The sequence below is a fragment of the Ursus maritimus genome, unplaced genomic scaffold (genome assembly GCF_017311325.1).
Source record: "Ursus maritimus isolate PB19 unplaced genomic scaffold, ASM1731132v1 scaffold_8, whole genome shotgun sequence".
NCBI classification, from domain to species: Eukaryota; Metazoa; Chordata; class Mammalia; order Carnivora; family Ursidae; genus Ursus; species Ursus maritimus.
In genome coordinates, this window is record NW_024426996.1 from 23,593,362 (window position 1) to 23,618,856 (window position 25,495).

Below are 25,495 nucleotides of genomic sequence, written 5' to 3' on the forward strand. Positions count from 1 at the left end.
ATATATATATATATATATATAAAGAAGATTGATTGATTTGACAGAGAGAGACAGCCAGTAAGAGAGGGAACACAAGCAGGGGGAGTGGGAGAGGAAAAAGCAGGCTCCCAGCAGAGCAGGGAGCCTAATGTCCGGCTAGATCCCAGGACTCCGGGATCACGCCTTGAGCCGAAGGCAGACGCCTAACAACCGAGCCACCCAGGCGCCCCATCATGTTATATTTTTGTGATGAAAGATTCATAGTACATAAGCTTATGATTTTGACAGGAATTCTATTAAATAATTGCAAAATTTTTTTCAACCTATTTTGTTTTGAGGATACTTTTCTCCCTAATACAACCTAATCAAAAACATTTTTTTAAATTTGAATCTATGAATGGGTGGTTGGGTTTTTTTTTTTCCTTTTTTAGTTTTTTAAAATTTATTTACTCATGTAAGTAATCTCTACACCCAGCGTGGGCCTTGTGCTCATGACCTTGAGATCAAGAATCACGTGCTCTACAGTCTGAGCCAGCCAGATGCCCCTCTGAATAGGCTTTCAAAAAAAATATTTACTACCTACATTTGCTTCTTATTAACTTCACAAGTACCTGACTCAAGAATAAATAGAATAGCCATTTTCTAAACATACCTGAAAAATTAGTGATGGTTTGCACAATATTCTTGATTTTGTTTGTGCTCAGGTGTGATTACAGAGTTATCTTGTTTTGGGCTCATTCTAACCAGTTCTGTGATGACCCAGACTGAAATGAAGTTGGTGTTTGTGAAATTGTTATTTATTTATTTATCTATTTATCTATCTAGGTATGTATGTATGTATTTATTTATTTGTTTATTTATTTATTTATTTATTTATTTATTTATTTATTTATTTAAGTGATCTCTAGAGCCAACGTGGGGCTTGAATTCACAACCCTGAGATCTAGCCCATTAAGCCAGCCAGGTGCACCTAAAATTGTTTACGTTAAGCAGAATACCACTGACCCTCTATTAATGCCAAACCAGTTACCAGGTGCCAGCTGTGAGGCTCCTTTTTTCTCTCATCTAGTTACAATCAAAACTGCCTGGACTTAAATCCTCAGCTCCCACACCAGCTATGAATTTGGGCAGTCAATTTGTCTGAGCCTATTTCCTCCTCTGTAAAGTGCAGAAAATTATAATACCTAATTCAAAGGGCTTTTCCGAGGGTTAAATGAATAGTGCAAGTGGAGAACTTGGAACAGTGCCTGGCACAGAGTGAGTGATCACACGTATTTTTGTATTAACAACACCCTAACTCCTCCATTCATTCATTCATCACATTTGTTTTTGCACACTGTGAAACTGTAGAAATGTATTCTCTTCGAATTACCAGCATCTGAATTTAAAACTGTGACTGAAGAGTATTTATAATGTTTATAAAAATGATGGTCCTTTAAATAAAAATTAATTTGCATTTTAGAATCAATCAACATGATTACATTTTATCCAGGCCACACCCTTTTCCCTTGTGTGGGTTACGGTTGAAAACAACCAAAAACAAAACAAAAGCAGTATTTAAAGTTATAGCAAAAGAGTAACACGCACCTCATCGCTTCCCCCCCCTCTAAAATAGGATAGTGCTATCCACTCCCAAAGGAAAAACCTTCTGTCCTTAGGCTGTGGGATTTAAAAAACGATTAATCCTTATCTATCTGTTTCATAGGAGTGTCACAATGACGATATAAACTAATGTGTATGGAGGAAAAAATCAAATCCTCGTGTAAACCACTACCGAGCAGCTCGGCAGTGGGAGTAAATTTGACACTCCGAGGCTCCCGTAGCCTCCCGGGTTTGTGTGGTTTTTTTTTTTCTTCCTTTTTTTTTTTTTTTTTTAAGAACCAAGATGGCGCCGCCTGCCGAGCGTCCCATGTGCTGTTTCCGGTCATTGTCGGAAGCACGATTCCCACACGCAGCCGACACGGTTGGTGATTGCCGGAGGTGTGGGGTTTCTTAAAACTGTTCCCTGCGGAGCCCGTCAGCAGCCAACATGTCTAACAGAAACAATAACAAGCTGCCCAGCAACCTGCCGCAGTTACAGAATCTGATCAAGCGGGATCCGCCAGCCTACATCGAGGAGGTGGGAATGCGGCGTGGCGCCGCTAGAGGCCGGGCCGCGACTGGTTGAGACATAGGCAGGGGGAAGGTGTGGCGTGGACTTGGGATCCTGGTTAGCCTCAGGTTCTTCGGTTAGGGTCAGGGATCCCTCGGGAGGAGAGAAGAGGTTGAGGAAGGGACATGCCCCTGATTTTGTTCCCCACCTCATGGAAATTTGCTGCCCGTTTGGATTTTCTAAACTACTCTGTAGTCCTGCTGCCACGGAAACACCCTTAAAGATTTTTTTTTTTTGGCATTAGGGTTTATCTCCCGACCTCATAGAGGTGGAGAGACAAGTGGTCCGCCCCTCCAACCACCAACTTCCATGCAGATTTTTCAGCCTTTTGCTTTCAGAAACCCCTAAGTTGAATAAGTCGGTAACACTTGATGAGCCTATGTTAGAATGCCTTCCATCGACGTCTGTTTCCGACAGCCGTAAATGGACCTCCAGACATAAAATTCAGAGCTGGCAGTGGGGACAGTTAAGGAGCAGGAAAGGGTACCAATCTGGAGGGATGCCAGTCTCTGGAAGTAGCACGGAGGGACGAAGAGGACACTTCCTGGGTGGAAGAAAACGGGGCAGCAGTGTGTCAGGAGAGAAAGTTTTCCATAGAGCATCAGAATGGCTAGGGTACTTTTAAAAATATGCCCTGGCCCCTCCCAGGAGTTCTTAATTCCGCTGGCCTGGGGATTAGAGAGAGGGGAATGAAGGATGGCCCGGGAATCCCGGACATTTGTGGTGATTGATGAACATAAGGGGTGTAATAATACTAGTTCTCATCATCTCCAGGCACATGATAATGGTGGTTGGGCCATGGATAGGAGTGGGAAAGAAGTGAGATAAGGATCTTGCCAGGAGCACACGGAGTTCTGGGGCCCTCTCCTCACTCCTGTCATTGGTGGTGTGGAGTCAAGAGAGCAGGGTCTTATCTGAAGCATATAGGGGTTGTAGGTCTTTTTCTTGACTCCTGGTCTTAGAGAAAGCTGGAGGCCTAGGAGTTTTGTTGGGGGAAATCAAGAGTTACGTTTTTTGATCATGCTAGATTTAAGATGTCTATTAGATATCTAAACACAGATGTCAGGCAATTGGAGAGATGAATTTGGAGTGCACTGGGCCAGTTAGGGCTGCTAATACAAAGAAATACTCATTCTCAGGGTGCCTGGGTGGCTCAGTTAAGCAACTGATTCTTGATTTCAGGTCAGGTCATGATGTTAGGGTCCTGGAACGGGCTCCCCTCTTCAGCAGGGAGTCTGCTTGAGGATTCTTGCCCTCTGTCCCCCCCCCCCCCCACTCATGCCTCTGTCTCTTTCTAAAAATAAATAAATAAATCTTAAAAAAAGAACTACTCATTCTCATAGTGTCTCTCTCATACACTCATGCAATTTAAAGCTGTGTGTGGTCTAGGCCTGGAGAGTAGATATAGGGCATGGAACTGAGGCCTAGTGAGTTCCAACATTAGATTGTTGGGTTGTTGTTAGAATTAAATATAATTAAATGAGATAATGTACATAATGACTGGCATACAGCAAGTGCTGAATAAGTGGAAGCTATTATCGTTATTTCTGTGTGTTGCTTTTGGCGGTGGACACATCCTATCTAGAACTCCAGGATAAAATCTTAATTATTATTTAAAGGAAGTGGGGAATGTTGACTAGAGAGTTTTGTATAGTTACGATTTACTTTACTTTTTCTGACCTATATTTTGTGCTGCTGTGAGTGCTCTATAGACCGAATCTTAGTTTTTGACTCTTGGCTTTGACACTCTGTGCTTTACACCACATCACCTATGTTTCTAATGATAAAGAAAAGGGTCTTTAGATTACCTATGATGTGCTCACATTTTTCAAAACTTATTTTGAAGAATGCGGGTAAGGAAAAGATATTTCTATACACTTTTGGCATGTCTTTTTCTCTACACCACTATCAGAGATGTCTACTAAGTAATTTCTCATTCTTCACTGGGAAAGTCATATGATAGAAGGTGACCAACTTAAATTTTATTTTCCTACAGTTTCTACAGCAGTACAATCACTACAAATCCAATGTGGAGATTTTCAGATTACAACCAAATAAGCCTAGCAAAGAACTGGCAGAGCTGGTGATGTTTATGGCACAGGTAAGATGATTTCTGAGTAAAACAAAGACAAGTTGTTTTATGCCATTTGCAGAATATTTTTCCAGTCATACCCAATCTTATTCCATTCAGGAATGGAAATTTAATTTTTAAAAAACTTTTTTAAGTTTCCCTTTTTGCAAATTTTATTTTCTCCCTAAGCTGAATTAGAAGATTTCACTGGAGCTTTTCGCAGAACCAACCAAAGCAAAACTTTCAGGCTGTTTTTGTTTTGTTTTTTGTTTTTTTTTGTCAAATTCATAAGAGCAGATTCTAATTCATGTCACAAATATTTTACTAAGGTTAGAAGAAATATGAAGGTCAGAAAGGTCAGAAAAAAGAAAGGTCAGGGAAAATGGGAAAAATTAGCATGTAGAATAAAAAGAAATGATTTGAAACCATCTACTTCTGTGAAACAGCCTTTTACTCTCCTTTTGCAGAGCATCATAAATATGTGCATATGAATTATAGGAGAGAAAGAGAAACTTCAGAAGAGCCTTTGCTTTGTTACAGATTGGTCACTGCTATCCAGAACATTTAAGTAATTTTCCTCAAGAGCTGAAAGATCTTCTCTCCTACAATCACACTGTCTTGGACCCAGATCTTCGAATGGTAGGTCCGGTATTTAGATTGATACGTTGTGCTGTGTTTATGTGTGCAAATACTATGTGTTTAAATGAGAACAGCCTCAGCTAAACATCTTCTTAAAATGTAAATCAGAATGTGTCACCTGTTCCTTAAAATCTTTCTGTGGCTTCTCATTTATACTTAGAGTAAAACTCAATTAGAGTAAAGCTCTACTAATGTGGCCTGTAAATCCCTAAATGATCTGCTTCTTGCCAATGTTTTGGGGTTTTTTTGGTTTGGGGTTTTTTTGAAGAGTTTCATGCTCTATCGACTGAGCCAGCCAGGTGCCCCCGCCAGTATTTTTGACCTCCTTTCCTTTTCTGCTACACTTCGCTCTCTCTGATCTCTCTGTTCTTCCAGCATGCTAACCCTGCCAGGATGCTATTTTGAATACATGATTCCTCCTAGTCATTCAAATCTCTTATGCATTAAGAACCCTAGTTATAATTTACAGTTTTTGCAATGCTTTATTTATTCACTTATTTTTAAATTTTAGGAGTTTTAGTAAAATTCAGTGCAAATTGGGCAGTGCCAAACCAGAACTGATTAGAAGCACTCCTATAATGCTTAATTTAATAAACTTATTCATTTACTGGCCAGTTTGAGCATTTAAATATTGTCACTGTAGTGGTTGATACTGGGTCCTGACTGAGATCCCCTTTACCAGCCTTGTGCTCCCATTTCCCCTCACCTGTGGTGAATGTTGGCTGTCACTGCCCCCAGCTATCCTTTCTCCCGTGCCTTATCTCCAGCTAAGTGACAGCCCTAACACCTGGGAGATTGCCCTCTCAGCCTACAGGTGGTACCTGACTAATCCAGAGGTTCAAAAGCCCAGCCCCTTCCCTCAGGGTGGGTCCCACTTTGTGTTGTAGTTTGTGCTCCAGGGCTTGTGTGTGACGTGAGGAAAGCTAGTCTCCAGCCAAGGACAGAACCTTGCTCAGCTTTTCTTTTGTCTGCCCTGTCCTGCTTCCTTTACTTCTAGAAGGGAGCACACCCTGGACAAATCACTGTAATGAATCGGGCTCTGCTTCTTGAGAACCCAGCCTAAGGCATTTTCAGATTTCGTATGTCTGCTTTTCAGACACCTCTGCAGCAGGTAGAACTGACACAAATATTAATGACCACAAAACATAGTAATATGTCAAAACTTGTTAAATCCTAGGTCTCTAGATTTAAATTTGTTTCTCTTACGTTCTCCCAGGCTTTTTGTCATTCTACTATTTTTATACGTCTTCAGGATTTTATTAATTTGATTAGGCCCAAAAGAAAAAGGATATCATCTCAGACAAGCCAGGGTTTCAAGGTCTGGGTTGTCAACTGAGTGACTTTCCATTGGGATGTGGGACCTGGCAGCATAGCCCAAAAGTCTTCAAACTCAAACTGTTAGTCAAAGGACTTTTACTTATGTCATGAAACTCCGAAGTCCCTATAGGTCATACAGATTGAGATTTTGAGTGTAGAGACTTAGTGTCTTTCCAAGTAATTAGGTTTCCTTTAAGTTCTGTGTGTCTAACAGTACCCAACCAAACCAGTCTGCAGGCATTGTCAAATAAATAAATGTGTGTGTGTTTCTTTATAGTTTTTTATGATGATTAATAGGTTTTTAAAAAATAATTAAGGGAGATTTCCTTTCCTAGGAAACAAAGGATTGAGTCTGTGTAATTAGCATTCCTCTTTAGAGGATTCATTTAAAACCAACTGGTGGGTCCTCTTTTTAATTGGCAATTGTGATAACCACCAGTCCTTAACAACTGGTGGACTTTCTGCCTACTGATTTGTTATTCTTCCAGGACGTTTTGAATCATTCCCAAGTTTTTGTTCACTTTTTCCTACTTACACAGATAGACCAGACTGTGTTTCTTAATGGAAGAAACAAAATACCCATGTATATTAACTTTTACTTAAAAAAATCAGTAAAATGATTTTTTTTATGTTTCTCTGACATTGTAGCCTTTTCCTTTTTTTAAAGATTTATTTATTTGAGAGAGTGCAGAGGGGAGGGACAGAGGGAGAGGGAACGAGAAACTCTAAGCAGACTCCATGCTGAGCGTGGAGGCCAACACGGGGCAATCTCACAACCCTGAGATAACGACCTGACCCAAAACCAAGAGTCAGACGCTTAACCAACAGCATCGCCTAGGCACCCCTATTTATGTCCTTCTTATTCATTTCTTTTTTTAAGCATTATTTATTATTTTTTGTTCAAATTGTTATCACCTAGCCAGTGGGAGCTTCTCAGTCCTTTTGGCAAAGCCCCTGATATTTTTGAAAGCATCCTTACGTTCTGGCAGAAATAATTCCAGAACCTTTTTTTCACCGCTTTGCCTGCCCCAAGATTTGGAATCAACTATTCTCCAAGGATTACTTGTTCTGGTAATGGAGAACGGTAGTAGCAGCCAAATCTTGGGCAATAAGGGTAGTCATGAAAGTTGGTGGTAAGCAGGAGTGCTACAAATGCTGTTGGGTGATTCTTGGGTACTAACATACCTCCAAGGAATGCCTTATAAGGTCACAGATTCAGATTGATGATTCCAGTTTATTCTGTTCTTGTTAACCCACCTTTCTTATCTTTTTGCATTCATTGATCACTAGGGGTTTGTCAGATCTTTTTTTTTTTTAAGATTTTATTTATTTATTTGAGACACAGAAAGAGCACAAGCGGGGAAGAGGGTCAGAGGGAGAGGGAGAAGCAGACTCCCGGCTGAGCCAGGGCCCGATGCGGGGCTTGATCCCAGGACCCTGAGATCATGACTAGAGCCAAAGGTAGACACCTAACTGACTGAGCCACCTAGGCACCCTGAGTTTGTCATATCTTGATACTTACTTGACCTTCCTGTGTAAAGTAGTCCCCCCTCAGTCACTGTGTATCAATTACATTACCCTGTTTTACTTTCTTGATGACACATATCATTGTGTGAGATACACCTGTTTATGTGCTTCCTTGCTCCTCTGTCCCTTCTTCTGCCTCACTCCCAGTGGAACGTCCATGAGGGCAGAGACTGACTGTTGTTCTAATGCCCAGAATAGTGCCTAATTAGGAGAAGATAGCACACTCTTTTGGGATATACATTCTCCCTTTTCTCACCCTAATTTCATCATTACCATATAATATGTTTCTTTTCCTTCCTTAGACATTTTGCAAAGCTTTGATCTTGCTGAGAAATAAGAATCTCATCAATCCATCAAGTTTGCTAGAACTCTTCTTTGAACTTCTGCGTTGCCATGATAAGCTTCTGCGAAAGGTAAAGAGCGAAATTGCTTCTTCCCCCCTTATATTCCATTTTTCCTTGCAGTGACATTAAACTTGTAGATTGAATTCCTTTTTTTTTTTTTTTTTTTTTTTTTTTTTTTTTAGATTTTATGTATTTATTTGACAGAGAGAGACAGCGAGGGAGGGAACACAAGCAAGGGGAGTGTGAGAGGGAGAAGCAGGGTTCCCGAGGAGCAGGGAGCCTGATGCGGGGCTCGATCCCAAGACCCTGGGATCATGACCTGAGCCGAAGGCAGAGGCTTAACGGCTGAGCCACCCAGGCACCCCTGTAGATTGAATTCTTGATACTTCATGTTATTGGATACAGATAAGGATAATTTTAATAGGAAAAAATCAACGCTTGTGTGCATACAACATGGTGCTAATAGCTAACATTTATTGATCGCTCACTTTTTGCCAGGTACCATTCAGAGCTTCTTATATAGTTATTTGTTTACTCACAAAATGAGATAGGGTTCATTATTACTATTATTTTACAAATGAAAAGGCTGAGACACAGAGAGGTAGAGTAAGATGCCCAGAATCGTGGGGCATGTTAGTGGGAAGGCAGAAATATAAACCCAGGCAGTATGGTTCCAGAACTCATGCCTTTTTCAACTGTACTATACTGACTAGCTGAATCAGAGCATGAACTGGACACCCCTAACTATAACAGCCCCACCCTATCTCCCAAAACACTTTTCGTTATTAATATTTCCCTGTGACTTTGTATTTGCTTGTATAAGTAAGACCAGAGCTGAAGGTTTGTGAAAGAAATTTAAAGAAAAGTTTAAGTTTACGTATATTAATTTGAAAAAAATTTTTTTCCGAGTATTGAGAGACTGCCACTATTTGATTTTAGCAATTGTACTTTTTGTGTAACTGTGAGATAAAAGTTGTCTATGGGAGGGATTTTGGGCACCAGTGGTATTGGTATACCGGTTAGGGGCTAAGTATGCGTTTAAGGACTAAGTAAATGGAACAACTTTCCTTTTTAAAAATAACTTTATTGTGATATAATTCATATACAATTCATCTATTAAAAGTGTGCAGTTCAGTGGTTTTTAGTATATTTACAGAGTTTGCAACCATCAGTACAATCAATTTTGGAGTATTTTTATCCTCCTCAAAAAGAAACCCCGTTCCCATTAGCATTCACTCCCCATTTCCTCATCTCTCTCATGCCTAGGTAACCACCAATTTACTTTTGGTCTCTCTAGATTTGCCTACACTGGGTATTTCATATAAATGGAATCATACAACACGTAGTATTTGTGTCTGGCTTCTTTCACTTAGCATAATGCTTTCAGAGTTCAACTATGTTGTCGAATGTATCAGTACTTCATTCCTTTTTGTTGCTAAGTAATATTCAGTCATATGGGGATACCACATTTTGTTGTCTGTTCATCAGTTAATGGACAGTTGGGTTGTTGCCACTTTCTGGCTATTATGGATAATGCTGCTGTGAATATTCGTGTGGAAATATATTCTCATTTTTCTTGGATATATAACTAGAGGTAGAATTGTTGAGTTATATGGTAACTCCTTGTTTAACCTTTTTAGGGCAACTTTCCTTTTGCATTTTAGCTGCTGCTTTTTGTTTTGTTTATGGTGTCTTATTATAGAATGAAAAATAGGTAAAATTAAATTCTCCCATGCATTTTCTCCAAACCCTGAGCAAGGTTAAAAACGTCAGCTAATATGTGTATGTTTTTGTTTCTTTTCCTTAGACTTTATACACACATATTGTCACTGATATCAAGAATATAAATGCAAAACACAAGAACAATAAAGTGAATATAGTAAGTACCCCTTTTTTTCCCATGTTCACAGCATGTGCCAGCAGTGTATTATATTAAATCTTCTTTCTCCTCTTTTTCTTTAGGTGTTGCAGAATTTCATGTACACCATGTTAAGAGACAGCAATGCAACTGCAGCCAAAATATCTTTGGATGTGATGATTGAACTCTATAGAAGAAACATCTGGTAATATATATATATATTTGTCTCTTTAGAAGGAGACTCTCATTCATTTATAATTACTGCAGAGTACATACACAAATATTTTTCTTGATCTTTGTCTCTTTAATATACCTCTGTCATAGATTAAGTTGGAAATAAAAATACAGAGCAATCCAAATAATTAATAACATTGGCTACCATTTCTTGAGCCACCTACACCTCATATTATCTCATTCAACCTTTAGAACAACATAATGCAACTTATCTGGAATGATCCCCATTTTATAGGTAACAAAACTAAAGTTCATAGAGTGTAAGCTTAGTAGCTAGTCGAGGGCAGAACTGAAATTCAGACCCAGATGTCAGACTCTGAAATCTGTGCTCTTTCTGCTCTGCCACTCTGAGAATTTTATCCCATGTATATAAAGTATCACCTTCTGTAAACTTTGGTTTGTTGGTACATTGCTCCCAATTCATGTCTTTTGTTTTTCTTATTCACTATTTTTTTATTATAAAAGTAATATTCATTGCAACAAAAAATTGGGAGAAGCTAAAAAGTTTTTTTAAAAAAATTTTGATAGTTTCACCACCCAGTGATGATCACTGTTAATAGTTTCTATTTTCTCCGGTCATTTCTTTAACATGAATTTTTTAGAAGATTTATTTATTTTAGAGAGACAGAGCATGTGCACACACAAGCGGGGCGGGGGGGGCAGAGGGAGAGGGAGAGAAATCCTCAAGCAGACTCCTCTGAGTGTGGAGCCCCACACGGGGCTAGATCCCAGGACCCTGACATCATGACCTGAGCTGAAATCAGGAGCCCGCCACTTAGCCAACTGAGCCACCCAGACACCCCCTTAAACATGAATTTTTAAATATGGTTGGAATTTTGCCATACTATTAAGTTTTTATTCACTTTTTTTGTTTCTCTTATCTTGAGTACATTCCTGTGTCATTAAAAATTCTTCACAAAAATCCATATTAAATGGCTGTGTAATTTTCTGACATAAGACTGGGCTAAAGTTTAATTAAATGTTCACCTATGGTTGACAGTTTAGCAATCCGTGACTCTGTTTTTGTTTGTTAGGCAACCTATGACTACTTATTTATTTATTGCAACCCACAACTTTTTTTTTTTTTTTTTTTTTAAGATTTTATTTATTTATTCGACAGAGATAGAGACAGCCAGCGAGAGAGGGAACACAAGCAGGGGGAGTGGGAGAGGAAGAAGCAGGCTCATAGCGGAGGAGCCTGATGTGGGGCTCGATCCCATAACGCCAGGATCACGCCCTGAGCCGAAGGCAGGCGCTTAACCGCTGTGCCACCCAGGCGCCCCTGCAACCCACAACTTTTTAAACTGTGGAGTCTAACATGTCAGAAATATATATTGTTCATTTTGTACCATTGTCAATGCAATGAAATGCAATAGAATGAGAATTTACTTTGAAAACACTCATTTGTCTTACCCCAGGAATGATGCCAAAACTGTCAATGTGATCACAACCGCATGTTTCTCTAAGGTCACCAAGGTGAGTGTCTGTAGGGCTGTGTGAATGCACCGTCCGAGTAGCAAGGAGACGGGTCTGTGAGGAAGAGGTACTGTATGGGCGTGCAGTTCATGTTTAGTAATGCTCTCTTTGTGTTCAGGCTGCTTCCCTGGTTCATCTGTGCTTTAGAGGAGGCATTTAAGAACATGTTTGACTTTGTTAGAAAGGCTACCATGTCACTTTTTGGGGCAGGCGCGGGCATGTAGAAATTCCTGGTCATCTACTTAAAAGATAACTATGTAGAACCTGGCTGTTTTTATCTAAAGATATCTTTTTTAAATTATAAATACTTTTAGGACAAATAGTGTTATAACAACATTATGTTTTAATTGAGAAAAAAGAGCCCAAATCCCATTAGTCTGATTTTGTTCCTTCAGGTCCTAGTTCTGTGCGTGAATAGTATGTAAACGAAAGTATTTATTCTTTGTTGTAAGCTGGGGTGAGTAATTGACTTTGTTCTGATTGGTCTTTAGATATTAGTTGCTGCTTTGACATTTTTCCTTGGCAAAGATGAAGAGGAGAAACAGGACAGCGACTCAGAATCTGAGGTTATACATTTAACCATAGATGCTTCTGAACTTTACAGCAGTCTAGTAGATTTCATTATTGCTCTCAGGACAGATTGTAAAATCCATGACGCTCAAGCTAGAAAAAAGCTTACATGTTACCTTTATCCTTTATTGTGTTCTGCCATGCTGAGATTTTATTCTGTTTAGAATTTGTCACTTACGTTCACTAAGATTGGTTAAAGAACTAATAATAAAAGTGAGATTCATTTAGCCTTGTTCGTAGTTCTAAAGCTATACCTCTACTCATTATATAAACTTAGAATGAAAATTGCTGCCAGTATTTTTTGAGATGATGTCAATATTATAGAGTGTTTAGAGAAGGAGAGAAATAATATTGTGGCATCTTCTAAAAAGGCAAAATGAAGATTTATGATGTCATGAAATTTTCTTTATTAAAAAATATTTTTTAGTAAAATCAAAAACAAATTCTAAGAAAAAGTATCCTTTCTCCTATTAGCATTGTGGTAACAAGAATACGAGAATATATAATAAGCTCTTTTAATTCATTTTGTTATTAGTAATGTGTGAATAACATTATTATAAAAAATTACAATACTGTAGAGAAAAGTTTTCTTGATCCTGTCTTATTTCTACTTCCCTGTTTCATCTTCACAGATAACCATTTCATTTCCCAAGTGTATATATGTGGATGTATATATGTTATGTGTATGTTAGCTCTTTGAAATATATATAATTATTATGTGTATTATTCTGCAACTTGCTTTCTTTGTGTTGTATATATAGATATACCGATTTAGTACATACAGATCTACCTCATTCTTTTAACCTCCACATATTTCATAGTATGTATGTATTATAGCTTAATCATTTTCCTAGTGATAGTGTTTCCAGTTTCTTTTTTCAAATAAAAACAAAGTTGTATTTTATACTTTGATAAAACTTTAAAGCAAAATATAAAAACAAAAATCAGTGCTGCAGTGAAAATCTTTGTACTCGTTTGTACACATGGGCAAATATTTTTATTGAATTTTAAGTCATGCTCATTTTTTATAGCGGTTGCAGAGTATAAATGCAAAGAAGTCTTTGAAAGCCTTACTGTTTGCTTCTATGCAGATTTTCCTTGTTTACAAAGTAGTGTCTTCTTCAGGATGAAGGACCAACAGCAAGAGACCTGCTAGTACAATATGCCACAGGGAAGAAAAGCTCCAAACACAAGAAGAAGTTGGAAAAGGCTATGAAAGTGCTCAAGGTGAGACTTGTACCTGGAAAATGAGGTAGGAATCATTAGACTATAGAATATGGGGTTTTTGGCAAAAGCTTTTTAAGAATTGGAATAAAGAAATAGCATTTTTGAGAGACTTCGGAATTTATGATGAATTTTTAAGTACTGGTTTTTTTAGATGACGAAATGTTTTCAGCTCTAGCAAAATCTGTGACTTGAATAAATTAATTTGATTAAACTCACTTTTCAATTGTTCTAATCAAGATGGCCTGTATTAGGGTATTTTTGCTAGATTTATCTTCTCAGGAGAGTACACCAATGAAATACATTTTATATTTTGTGATGGTTAATCTGAAAATTCATTAATTTGGCCCTTCTGTGTTTTTTAATGTTTATATTTCTAAATTCTTTTAAGTCTCACAGGTGCTATTTGCTGGAACATTCCCGAGGTTTAATGTAGAAAGACAAAAACCACCTTTAGTTCTAGTTGAAAGAAAGGTTTTTTGAAACAAATTTGTTGTAGGTTCCTCTCCCGCAATAGTGTGGTGTGATGTAAATGTTTTTTCCTCTCGTTTTATTTCAGAAACAAAAAAAGAAGAAAAAACCAGAGGTGTTTAATTTTTCGGCTATTCATTTGATTCATGACCCCCAAGGTATTACAATTATGACTTCCCAAGTTCCTTTTTGGTCTTACCTCTGTGTGTTACCAGGGAATATAAGATCCCTGGCACTTAATAGACAATCAGTAATTGTTGTTACCATTTGGTTGTAGCCTGGGGAATTATGTTTTAAAGTTGTAATTCCCAGTCCACAGCAAAATAAGAAAAATGTGGAAGGAAGAGTTCTTTACTTTATGTCTTTAACAAACAGTTGCAGTAGGACATTGTGCTTGACTAAATGAAGAATTGATAATCTTTTGTCAGTGCAGATTCTGATTTAGTAGGTGTAGGGTGGGGCCTGAGATTCTGTATTTCTAACAAGCTACCGGGTGGACCAGCTGTGGACCACACTCTGGGAAGCAAGGCTCTGAGAACTGTTAAGTGGAGCTCCTATCAGTCAAGATGTTGATGCTAAAAATCTTGGGACTCCTTAAGACTTAACTTTGGGCACCATTGAAGGGCACCGTTCACTGTGTGTGCATCTTTTCACCTTCTGTGATGCTGCTGTTCTGAACCATCCTGGTTCAGCAGAGTGATTTCAGGTACAGCCCTACCACAGTCGCTGATCTAATGACTGCTCTTTTCTACACCTGTTAGGTAGTGGTGTGCAGACCATGGACTCAGTGTGCTTCTCTGGTCTTCTCCTTTCCAGATTTTGCAGAAAAACTACTAAAGCAGCTAGAGAGCTCTACGGAGAGATTTGAGGTGAAAATGATGCTCATGAACCTCATCTCCAGACTGGTGGGAATTCACGAGGTTCGAACTACATTATGTTTCTCATCTTGGTGAACGTTAGAAATAGAATTATTCTTGGTAAAAGGGAAGCCACTAAAGTAAAGCAGTGGCTTAATTTTATCCCCCAAAACCATTTAAACCCGTACAGTTTATAGAAGAATAAGATCTTTCGCTCCGAAAATAGCAATTTTTATCACTGTTTTCTTACCAGTAAGTAAGGATGTTAAATTATACATATATTGAGTTTGTGGACAGACTATTTTGTGTTCTGTTTCTCTACTTTGTTTTACGTATATGTTTTTCTGAGCCAACACAACCCATGTGTTTTTATCGACTATTACTACATTTTGCAGTTTGTTTATCCCTTTATGGCTTTCCTGACTTCCAGACCACTCTGGTAGGAGATGGTCAATGTTTGCAAACCTGAATTCTCTGGTCATTTATTTCATGTTGAATTAAACTGTAGGAGCTCCTTGGTGGTACTTCATATACATATATATGTATATCTGTATAGTGCGTACATGTGGAAACGTCACACACACTCATACACTAACTGCCACTTAAGAGTTGCACGCTCTTCCAACGGAGCCAGCCGGGCGCCCCCTTCAAAAAGTTTATTTAAAGAAAAAAAGTAAAACAGGCTTGTTCGCTGAAAATCTAGCAGTGTCAACATATATTCAGTGAAAAGTGAAAGTACATGTGAATGAAAGCACTTGTTCCCTTTTTCTAAGAAAAACTTAACATCTTAATGAATAAAATGCCTTTTCTCCATGGGCTATAGTCCTACAGCAGGATTACGAGGTGAATTTATGTTGTATTTGTGCAGAAATTTCATGTCAGGCCCAAATTTGAGCTTCATAGGAAAGCAGAAATGATGTGTAATTTAAGCATGGTTTGATAGAAATGATACTAGAGTTTCACAACTGAAACTCTTTATACTGAACCTAAATCTTCCTTATTCTGGTTTTGCTTTGTGGCTAAATAGAAAAAATTAATTTATTCTGACATGAAGAACGTTGAGAAAGACCAGTCCATTTCCAAAGTTTCTCTCCTTGTAGTTAAAGATTACAGCTGCTTTGGTGAACATTTTGTAATGTATATTAATGTCAAATCACTATGCTGTACAGCTGAAACTAATATAATATTGTATGTCAGCTACAATTTTAAAAAAAATACAGTTGCCGGGGTGCCTGTGTGGCACAGCGGTTGGGCGTCTGCCTTCGGCTCAGGGCGTGATCCCGGCGTTCCGGGATCGAGCCCCACATCAGGCTCTTCTGCTGTGAGCCTGCTTCTTCCTCTCCCACTCCCCCTGCTTGTGTTCCCTTTCTCGCTGGCTGTCTCTATCTCTGTCGAATAAATAAATAAAATCCTAAAAAAAAAAAAAACAGTTGCTTTGGGGCGCCTGGGTGGTTCAGTTGGTTAAGAGTCTGCCTTCAGCTGAGGTCATGATCCCACGGTCCTGGGATCGAGCCCCACATCGGGCTCCCTGCTTAGCGGGAGCCTGCTTCTCCCTCTCCCTCTGCCTGCTGTTCCCCCTGCTCATACTCTCTCTGTTAAAAACTATAATAAAATCTTAAAAAAAAAATACAGTTGCTTTAATAACTAGACCCTGTCACCTTTATTTAGATAGACTCCAGAATGCTACTGTTTTCTCTCTAAAACATAGAGCTCAGAGTAATATCGAGCTAAATATAGAGCTTCCTCCAGTGATTGGAGTGGTATCCAGTAATAAAATGAGAACTGTGGGGGTTTGCGTGATTAAATTACACAGGTGCTATTCAGGTTTGAGTTACTATTTTACCCCTTGCTTTGGAGCCTTACTATCATCGCTATTCCTTCCTAGCATCCTCTTTATCTTTGAAGTCTTAAAACAGTTAGTTCTGCAGCCACACCGATTTTAAAAGTAGAAGAATGTTACATTTTGGTTGCCTCTTTCCGCCTGGTTTATTCTGCACATACTTCCTTCTTCCTTCACATAATGAGGATGGCAGCAGCATAGGCTCCCTTTCCTTGGGTAATACAGCACATTGAATCTTGAATGTTGTTGAGAAAAAACAAAAGTAAAAAATGATCCCTAGGTAGCCGAGCTTGGTGATAAAATTGCATTGGGAGAAATAAAACTCTCCAGCTTCAGTTTCCTAAATATTACAGTCTGTGCATTCTTCCTTCCACAGCTTTTTCTCTTCAACTTCTATCCCTTTGTGCAGAGGTTTCTGCAGCCCCACCAAAGAGGTAAGCCTCCTACTCGCCATGTTCATTCAGTGACCTTGGGTTAGAGTAACCATCCATGCCTTTTGTTCTGGAGTTATTAAAGGCACCAGTTAGGAGTCAAGTGTGTTCTGTTTCAGAGAAGGGGAGAGAAACCCTTATGTTTTCTTTCTCCCCAGTCTGCCATCCGTTAATTGTTTTGCTTATCAACTTTAAGAAACAGGTATTTTTGGAAGACAAAAGACTGGATTCTCAAAGCAAGGGTTTTTGTGATACTGTAAACAGGTAGAAAGTTCTAAAAAAGAAGTCTGACCTACTGTAACTGTAATAGATATCAGAATTTTATCTTACGGTTGTCATTGCCCTCATGTGTATTCTCAGTTAAAAACGACATAAGGGCGGGAAAGAAGAGATGGTTGCTTTTGCCTTTGAACTTGAACCAAGATAGGAAGGAAGCCAGCATTTGTTGAACATCTTACATGAGTGAAGCTCTGTGCTAAGTGCTTGACATACATCATCTTATCAGATCCTCTTCAGTCCTGCGAGGTGTAGAAATAAAAAGACCAGGGTCACCCAGCAAATAAATGGCAAATTAGGATTCACCTCACTTCTTCCTAATATATGTTGCCCCTTTGGAGGGAGAGCATGTGTATATATTTCTGTTTATAGTTATTCACTTACTTAGTGATTTCTAGGCTGGACACTGAGTTAGACGCTAAGAATTCCACAGAGAACATAAAGAATGTCCTCACCTTCATAGAGCTTACATTCTGGAGGGAGATCCAGAGAGCGTATGTATTCAATGTCCAGATGAAGAGAAGTATTTTGAGGAAAAAGGAAGAATAAAGACAATACAGAGTGCTGGGGTAGGTTCTGGTTTAGCTTGTGTCAGGAAAGACATTTTGAAAAGGCAGCAGTTGAGCAGGGACCTGAGGGAAGGGAGGGAGTGAGCCATGCAGGGATCTGGGGGTTGGGCGTTCAGGTGGAGAAAGCAGTAGCATTGAAGGCGGGAACGTGCTTGCCATGTTTGCTGTAGTCCTGAGAGACAGAGCAGGAAACTGACTGTGATTTTTCTGATCTCTTGCATTTTCAGAAGTAACAAAGATCCTTCTGTTTGCTGCCCAAGCATCTCATCACTTAGTACCCCCAGAGGTGAGAACTCTTAAACCTTACTTCTGTCTGCATAGCAGTGCCACTATTAAGTATATCATGGTAGCATTTCCCACAGGAATGACTGCCCCCTGCCCCCCTTTTCTTCAAAATGAGAAGAGACACTAACTCTTAAGGAGACACAAGTTTAGTCATAGAAACTGGGGGGGTGGGGGGGGGAGGGAATTTAGTATAGAGAAGTAAAGTTCATTTTAGATAAGTTGTTGAGAATTCTGACTTTAATTGCTAAATCTTTTGTCAAAGAAGTTAAGAATATCAGTAAATTAAAAAAAAAAGAATTTTTAAGTAGTGCCTATTTAAAAATAAATAAAATAGAATAAAATAAAATCATTGGATTTTCCTGAGTCAAAGCAATTTTTAAATCCATATTGAAAAATAATATTAAAAGAGAGCAAATTTAATCTAAGGATAGCTTAGAAGACTGAAACCCAAAGTATTTTTATCTGTCTTCCTCAGTCTTGATTTCTTCCAAGTCCCAAACTGAGGATGGAAGACTGTTCTACTCTGAATAGGCTAAGTGTCCCTTCATCCTCACGCGTTTGAGCAGGTAGAGACATTTTATCAGCACTCATCTCTTTTCTTTTATTCCCAATTCAGATCATTCAGTCAGTGCTCATGACTGTGGCCAACAATTTTGTCACCGACAAGAACTCTGGGGAGGTCATGACTGTAGGGTATGTAGAACGTACCTGGAGGCAGTGGATATGTTCTTAATGTTTTTAAGTCTTATAAAGCCCAATTTATATACCTTTTGCTTTAGTCTTTTTAGGAAACCTTTTTAGATTGAACCATCTGGGATTGCCATTTCGGCTTTTTAAATTCATTTTCCTTTTCTAGAATCAATGCTATAAAAGAGATAACAGCTCGATGTCCTCTGGCCATGACTGAAGAACTTCTCCAAGACCTGGCTCAGTATAAAACACACAGAGATAAGAGTAAGATGCAGTGTATTCTCTGCAGATCAAAGAATATCAAATGATTCTGTTTTCTCAACAGACTCTTGGCTCTGGAGTTTCTGATTAAAGGTGTTATTTTGCAGATGTGATGATGTCTGCTAGAACTTTGATTCAGCTCTGATGCTGCAGAAGAAATTCCGGGTAGGTGACACATGCATATGTTGATCCAAAGGTTACAGTCTCAGAAGGTGAGAACACTTCCCTACAGTATGAGTTTTAGTGTTTGTGAAGCTTCCGCTGTGAGTATTGGCAATTTTATTCTTGGAATACAATTGGCTCGAATACCATTGCCTTACCTATTTTGTAGTTGGCACGTGCTCTTTGATGCTGACGAGTCTTACAGACCTGTCAGGCTGTTTCATCTTGAAAGCTTTTGACATCGTTCACAGATTGGAATTCCAGAGGTCATTCAGTCACTGATGCCAGTGTTGAACGGGCTGTTGCCCAGCCAGGTAGCACCTTTTTGGAATTGGGAAGGAAGAGAAATGTGTGTATGTAATAGAGAGAGGTGGTGATCTCAAGACGTGAGAATTGGAGCAGTTGTTCTCTATTGTCAGTTTCCTGGTCCAGATCAGAAGAGAGCAAGAAAATAGTAGGCAGTGTTCTGGCTGAGGGAATTACTTTGACCCAAGGCATAAGTGGACTGTTTTTGTCGTTTGATTTATTCCACTGTTCATGATTCTCCCTTCTACATTCATAATCTTAGAGAAGCCTTTGTTTTCTTTTCTTTCCTTTTTTTTTCTTTGTTTTTTTGAGGCCTGAACTCACAACCCTAAGATCAATAGTGAGCCCAGATCAAGAGTGGGATGCTTAACCGACTGAACTACCCAGATGCCCCAAGACCTCATCCTTTTCATGAATAATGCAGTCTAAGAACCTTACTAAAAACAATGTTGGAGGGTGGGGGACGCGCCCAGGTGGCTCAGTTGGTGAAGCATCAAGCTCTTGATTTTTGCTCAGGTCGTGATCTCAGGGTCATGAGAGTGAGCCCCGTGCGGGGCTTCATGCTCAGCGCGGAGTCTGAGATTCTCTCCCTCTGCCCCTTCCCCCACTTGCACGAGCGCACACGCGCTCTCTCTCAAATCTTTAAAACAAAACAATGTTCTTTCCTTTAGGGTAAGCCTACAGAGGCCTCCATAGAAGCAAGAGTGCAAGAATATGGAGAATTAGATGCTAAAGATTACATTCCGGGAGCAGAAGTTCTAGAAGTTGAAAAAGAAGAGGATGCTGAAAACGATGAAGGTTCATTTTCATTTCACCATTATTCAAGATAAAATCACTCCTATATTGTATTGACCTTGAAATCTTTATGCTGATTGAACATTCATTGGATATTTATTGAGCAAGGACTATGTGCCAAGCACTGTTAACAGGCGTTGGGGATCAAAGTGGGCATTCTTCCTGCACTTAGGGAACTTGCATTGCAGCGTAGATGTCTTGTCGGGCCCTCAGGGCAGCTGCCCCTCATCGAGAGCGTGCTGGGCACTTGGGAAAGATAATAGTTTTTTGTTGGTTGCCTAGAAAAAAAGACAGGATTAGTCTGAGCAATCTCCAAGATGCTCCTTGTTGAAGAACACTTGTTGAACGTTATTGAAGAATGCTTGAGAAAACTCTATTCTGATTTCCAGCGTTAACCTTTATTACCGTGATTGCTAGAGTCCTATCTCTTCATATTAATTCATTCATTATATCAAAACTTTTTAAAGCATTACCTGTGAGCTAGCCACTGTCAATATAAAGATGAATGGTATGGTTCCTGTCCTCGAAGACCTTTCATAAATAGCTCAGCAATAAAGTGTTACCAGGATTTATGATTGAAATGGGGCCTAAGGGCAGGAGAGAAGTCAGGTGTACCTCAGAGGTTCAAAAAAGGCCTCAAAGAGGGGCGCCTGGGTGTCTTAGTGAGTTAAGCGTCTGACTCTTGGTCTAGGATCGAGCCCTGTGTCAGGCTCCCCAATTAGCGGGGAGTCTCCTTGTCTCCCCCTGCCTCTCCACCTGCTTGAATACTCACATGCTTTCTCTCTCTCTCTTTCTCTCTCTCTCTCAAACAAATAAATCTTAAAAAAAAAAAAAAACAAAAAAAAAACCTCAAAGAGATGCTGACCCATGAGCTGTATCTTGAATAATAAGTGAGGAATGGTAGAATAGTGGAGATTTTCCAGGCAAACTATGAGCAAAGCCCTGCAGGATTTAAGAAACTATTATAATGTAGGGTACAGGGTGGAATATAGCAAGATACCAGACTAGAGATAGAGTTGAGGCCTCAGCAGAACTGGTTGTGTATACGCCATACCAAAAAGCTGAAACACTTTCTTATGGGGAACAACTGAAAAATTGCACATGTCTGTGATTTCGAGAGCCTATTGTGGTGGCTCCATTAAGAACTAATGCCTCTTCACTGAGGTGTCTACAAGGTTCTTTCACATCCAGAATCTTCAACTTAAGTTCTCTGAATGACTGTTTCTAACTAGTTTCTAAAAACATGTATAAATATGCTTAGACACATTGTCAGCCCCTCGCTGTGTGGCTAAGATAATGTCCAGGTGCTGTTTTGATGGACATGGTATGGTGGAAAGAACATGGGCTCTAGATTCAGACATGATTTTTACGATTTCATCATAGGCCACATTTCTTAGCAGTGTGGCTTGGGGTAGGTATCTTAACTTGAAGGGTCTCTTCCTCTTCTGTTGAGTCGTGAAAGTTAAAGAAAGTGATGATAAGGTTTTGGCTCATGGTAGATACATGGTCAGTGCTTATTTCCCATTCTATAAATTAGTTAAATTGATGTGTTTTATTTAACACTAAATATTGGTCAGTAGAGCTCCATTGACTTTTACCTTCTTTTTGCTTGCTTAATTTCAACTTAGCGTGAGTACACAACATAAAGCGGTGATACTACCGGTGTCTTGTTTTTCACACAGATGGGTGGGAAGGTACCAGCCTCAGTGAGGAGGCAGAAGCCGATGGTGAGTGGGTTGATGTGCACCACTCTTCTGATGAAGAACAGCAAGAAATAGTAAGTCCTGAAACTTCCCAGTACAGGTGCATAACTCTGATGTCCATTAAGGCCTCATTCATGCGGGGCTTTGTTGGGGGACTAAGCTCTCACTTGAGCTCTTGCAACCTCTCTTGTGTGCTTTCAAGACCAAGAAGCTCAACAGCATGCCCGTGGAGGAGCGGAAAGCCAAAGCCGCAGCCATTAGCACCAGCCGAGTTTTAACCCAGGAAGACTTCCAGAAAATCCGCATGGCCCAAATGAGGAAAGAACTCGACGCTGCCCCGGGGAAAGCCCAAAAGAGGAAATACATTGAAATCGATAGTGATGAGGAGCCCAGGTAAAAACCACACATCCACAGGGCGTCTTCAGTCAGCTCATGTGGTGATGAAAGTATTAGGCAAAGGACCTCCACCCTGCTTTCATATTGTATTTGTTCTTCACCCCAGGGGTGAGTTACTCTCTCTTCGGGACATCGAACGCCTTCATAAGAAGCCAAAGTCTGACAAGGAGACGAGACTGGCAACAGTAATGGTAAGTGAAGCATGTCATTCCCTGGTTCTTCAGACAACAAGCAAATAAGGTGAAAAGTGAAATAAAATGAATAGCCACAGAATGGCAGTATTTTATTTTGATGTTTTAAATAAAGGTACAATTGCCATAGAATAAAGTGCACAGATATTAGGTGTTCTGTTCGATGAGTTTTAGCAACTAGATAGCCATGTAGCCATCATCCGGAACAAGATGTAGAACACAGAAAGGCACTGCACCTGCCTGGTACCCGGGAGGCGCAGTGCGTTTATCCGAGCTGTTAGGGAAGCAGGGGAGCGTTTACAGTCGTTAAAGGAGAGCCTCTGGCAGGGCCGTGTGATTGCGCATCCCAGCCTTTCCAACCGCCCACCTTTTCAGCTTTATTTTCTCTACCTTTATTTGTTTTAGGCATCATCCCATACTGGTTTCACATCACCCTGTGCATTCCATTTATACTGAAACCTATGTAGATAAGTTTAAAAATCCATGTTCTTTCTTCTCCACCTTCTCATATTCCATTGTACTTCCTGAAAACGCTCTACCCTTCACCTCCTTTCTCCCAGCATGAATGCCTTCATCCTGCCAAAAAGAGCTCATCGGTCTCCCTTTCTAGGAAGCTCCTCTGATTGGACTGGCTGAATTATACCCTTTTTTCCACTGAGTTTCCCTTGCCCCATTACAGTATATCATGATCATTCTCCCCTAAAGTGAGTTACTTGGGAGCAAGGACTGAATCCCATCCATCTTTTTATGCTTGGCATCCAGTAGAGTGCCTGGCGTAGAGGAGCCACATACGTGGATTAGGTAACTCTTGAAGTGTTTCTGTGTGTGTGCTAATAGGCTGGAAAGACAGACAGAAAAGAATTTGTGAGGAAGAAAACCAAAATGAACCCATTTTCCAGTTCCACAAATAAAGAGAAGAAAAAACAGAAGAACTTTATGATGATGCGATACAGCCATAATGTCCGGTCAAAAAACAAGCGTTCCTTCCGAGAAAAGCAGGTGAGTTCAATGAAGCTTGATTGGTTAGAATACTGTTGTCATTTTAAGACTTCTTTACTCTTGAGACAGTTGTGCCTTTAGGACCTTGTGTTATATGTGTCTTAGGATTAACAGGGAGCGTTATTGGGGAGCATGGAGAGGTGGAAAGTGGTCAGGACATGTAATCCTACACCTGACTTGGTTGAGATTCACCTGTGTGACCAAAGCGGAGTCTGTTTTCTTCCTCTGTAACGAAAGGAGTGTAAGCTACATGGTCTGTAAGGTCATCCCTATGCTAAAATTCTCGACATTACATTTGTGAAATACAATACCATGATCCTTCCTTATGTGTCCTTTTGCAAAGCTTTTATGTTTGTAGGTTTTGGGGATTTCATTTTATCCATTTATAGTCTTAGCTGTTTAGTCCTATGCTGCTCAGTTGGCTTATTTTAGTAATTTATTATAGTAAAACTCATATTTTCATATCTTTCTTTATGGGGAGTATACCAGAGTATTTCTAAAAGTATTCTGAAGGACTGCCAGGAAATAAAGTCAAGAGTAAACCAGTGTTCCTCAATTGCTAGCCAGGGATGAGCCTGCCAGGCTGGAATGTTAATGGCCAGCTTTCCAGGGCAGTGTTCCATCTGTGGGGGCACCAAGGCAGTATTAACTGAAATAAGGTGCAATTTAAAATCTACCTGTGGCGCCTGGGTGGCTCAGTCAGTTAAGTGTCTGCCTTCGGCCCAGGTCATGATCCCGGGGTTCTAGGATCAAGCCCCGTGTCAGGCTCCCTGCTCAGTGGGAGTCTGCTTGTCCCTCTCCCTCTGCTGCTCCCCTTGCTTGTGCACTCTCTCTCTCTGTCAAGTAAATAAATAAAATCTTTAAAAAATAAAAAAATAAAATCTGCCTATCTGCTCATTTCATTTTTCTGGTTCTAAACTATGTCCAATAACATTATGTAAATAATAAAGTGATAGCATTTTGAATAGAGGTTGTTAAAATTGAGGTGAAAAGAAAGGTGCCATTTCGGATTTTAAATATCTGAATTTTGGGGTCCTGGGTGGCTCGGTCAGTTAGGCATCTGACTCTGGATTTCAGCTGAGGTCATAATCTCAAGGTTGTGAGATGAGCTCCATGCGTTCAGGAGGGAGTCTACTTGGGATTCTGTCTCTTCCCTCTGCCTCTTCCTCCTGCTCTCACGCTCTCTCTAAGTAAATAAATCTTAATAAATAAATATCTGAATTTTGCCAATTCAATTTGAATTCATAGTTGAATTGATTCAATCTATTAGCTTCTTCTTCAGCAGACCTTTATAAGATTGCAGGTTGAGGAATAGTAACCACTGAGTTGCACCATGGTTTGTTCCTTCATTATGAAGTTTTTATGACCTTGCTACATTTTGTGACCGAGGGTGTTCCCCCACTGCCTACTTCCTCTGTTGGTTTTAGTGAGATTTTTTTTTGGCATGATTTGGAAACCTTGCTTTGTTCCTGGCCGGCACCTCTTGAGTCATGAGACGAAAGAATTTTTTATTTAAAAGTACGAGTTCATTGGACATAGGCACTTGTTGGTTCAAGAATGTCTTTCCCTTGTTCTCCAGTTTCCTTGCCATTTGGAACCTGAAATTAATCAGAATTTCTGTTTATATATCCTTGACCTGTATTTTCTTCAAGGTCTCTCCATTATAAAACTTGACTCTAGGTTCCTAATTTTCTCTTATTCTCCTCTTCACTCTAGACCAGCACTCCCCATAGAAATTCAATACAAACCACATAAATAATTTTAAAATAAAAAAGGAAAAAGTAAGAGGTGAAATTAATTTTAGTAATATATCTTATTCAACCCAGTATATCTAAAATAGTATCATTTCAATATGTAATCAATATAAAAGTT

At 39.5% G+C, this 25,495-nt stretch overlaps 1 protein-coding gene across 1 annotated transcript in view; it reads left to right on the forward strand.

Moving 5' to 3' along the window:
• Positions 1 to 1,833: 1,833 nt before the first annotated feature.
• SDAD1 (SDA1 domain containing 1) overlaps positions 1,834 to 25,495 on the forward strand; it is a 29,174-nt gene continuing 5,512 nt past the window's right edge. The window contains 22 exon segments of the mRNA XM_008693229.2: positions 1,834 to 2,098; positions 4,128 to 4,232; positions 4,743 to 4,841; positions 7,988 to 8,098; positions 9,837 to 9,908; positions 9,992 to 10,092; positions 11,540 to 11,597; positions 12,089 to 12,163; positions 13,293 to 13,394; positions 13,951 to 14,020; positions 14,679 to 14,782; positions 16,936 to 16,993; positions 18,063 to 18,121; positions 18,737 to 18,813; positions 18,977 to 19,074; positions 19,179 to 19,211; positions 19,214 to 19,236; positions 20,211 to 20,337; positions 22,017 to 22,111; positions 22,240 to 22,430; positions 22,540 to 22,624; positions 23,462 to 23,623. Coding sequence (XP_008691451.2) covers positions 2,009 to 2,098; positions 4,128 to 4,232; positions 4,743 to 4,841; positions 7,988 to 8,098; positions 9,837 to 9,908; positions 9,992 to 10,092; positions 11,540 to 11,597; positions 12,089 to 12,163; positions 13,293 to 13,394; positions 13,951 to 14,020; positions 14,679 to 14,782; positions 16,936 to 16,993; positions 18,063 to 18,121; positions 18,737 to 18,813; positions 18,977 to 19,074; positions 19,179 to 19,211; positions 19,214 to 19,236; positions 20,211 to 20,337; positions 22,017 to 22,111; positions 22,240 to 22,430; positions 22,540 to 22,624; positions 23,462 to 23,623 — 1,995 coding nt within the window. The 5' untranslated portion in view covers positions 1,834 to 2,008.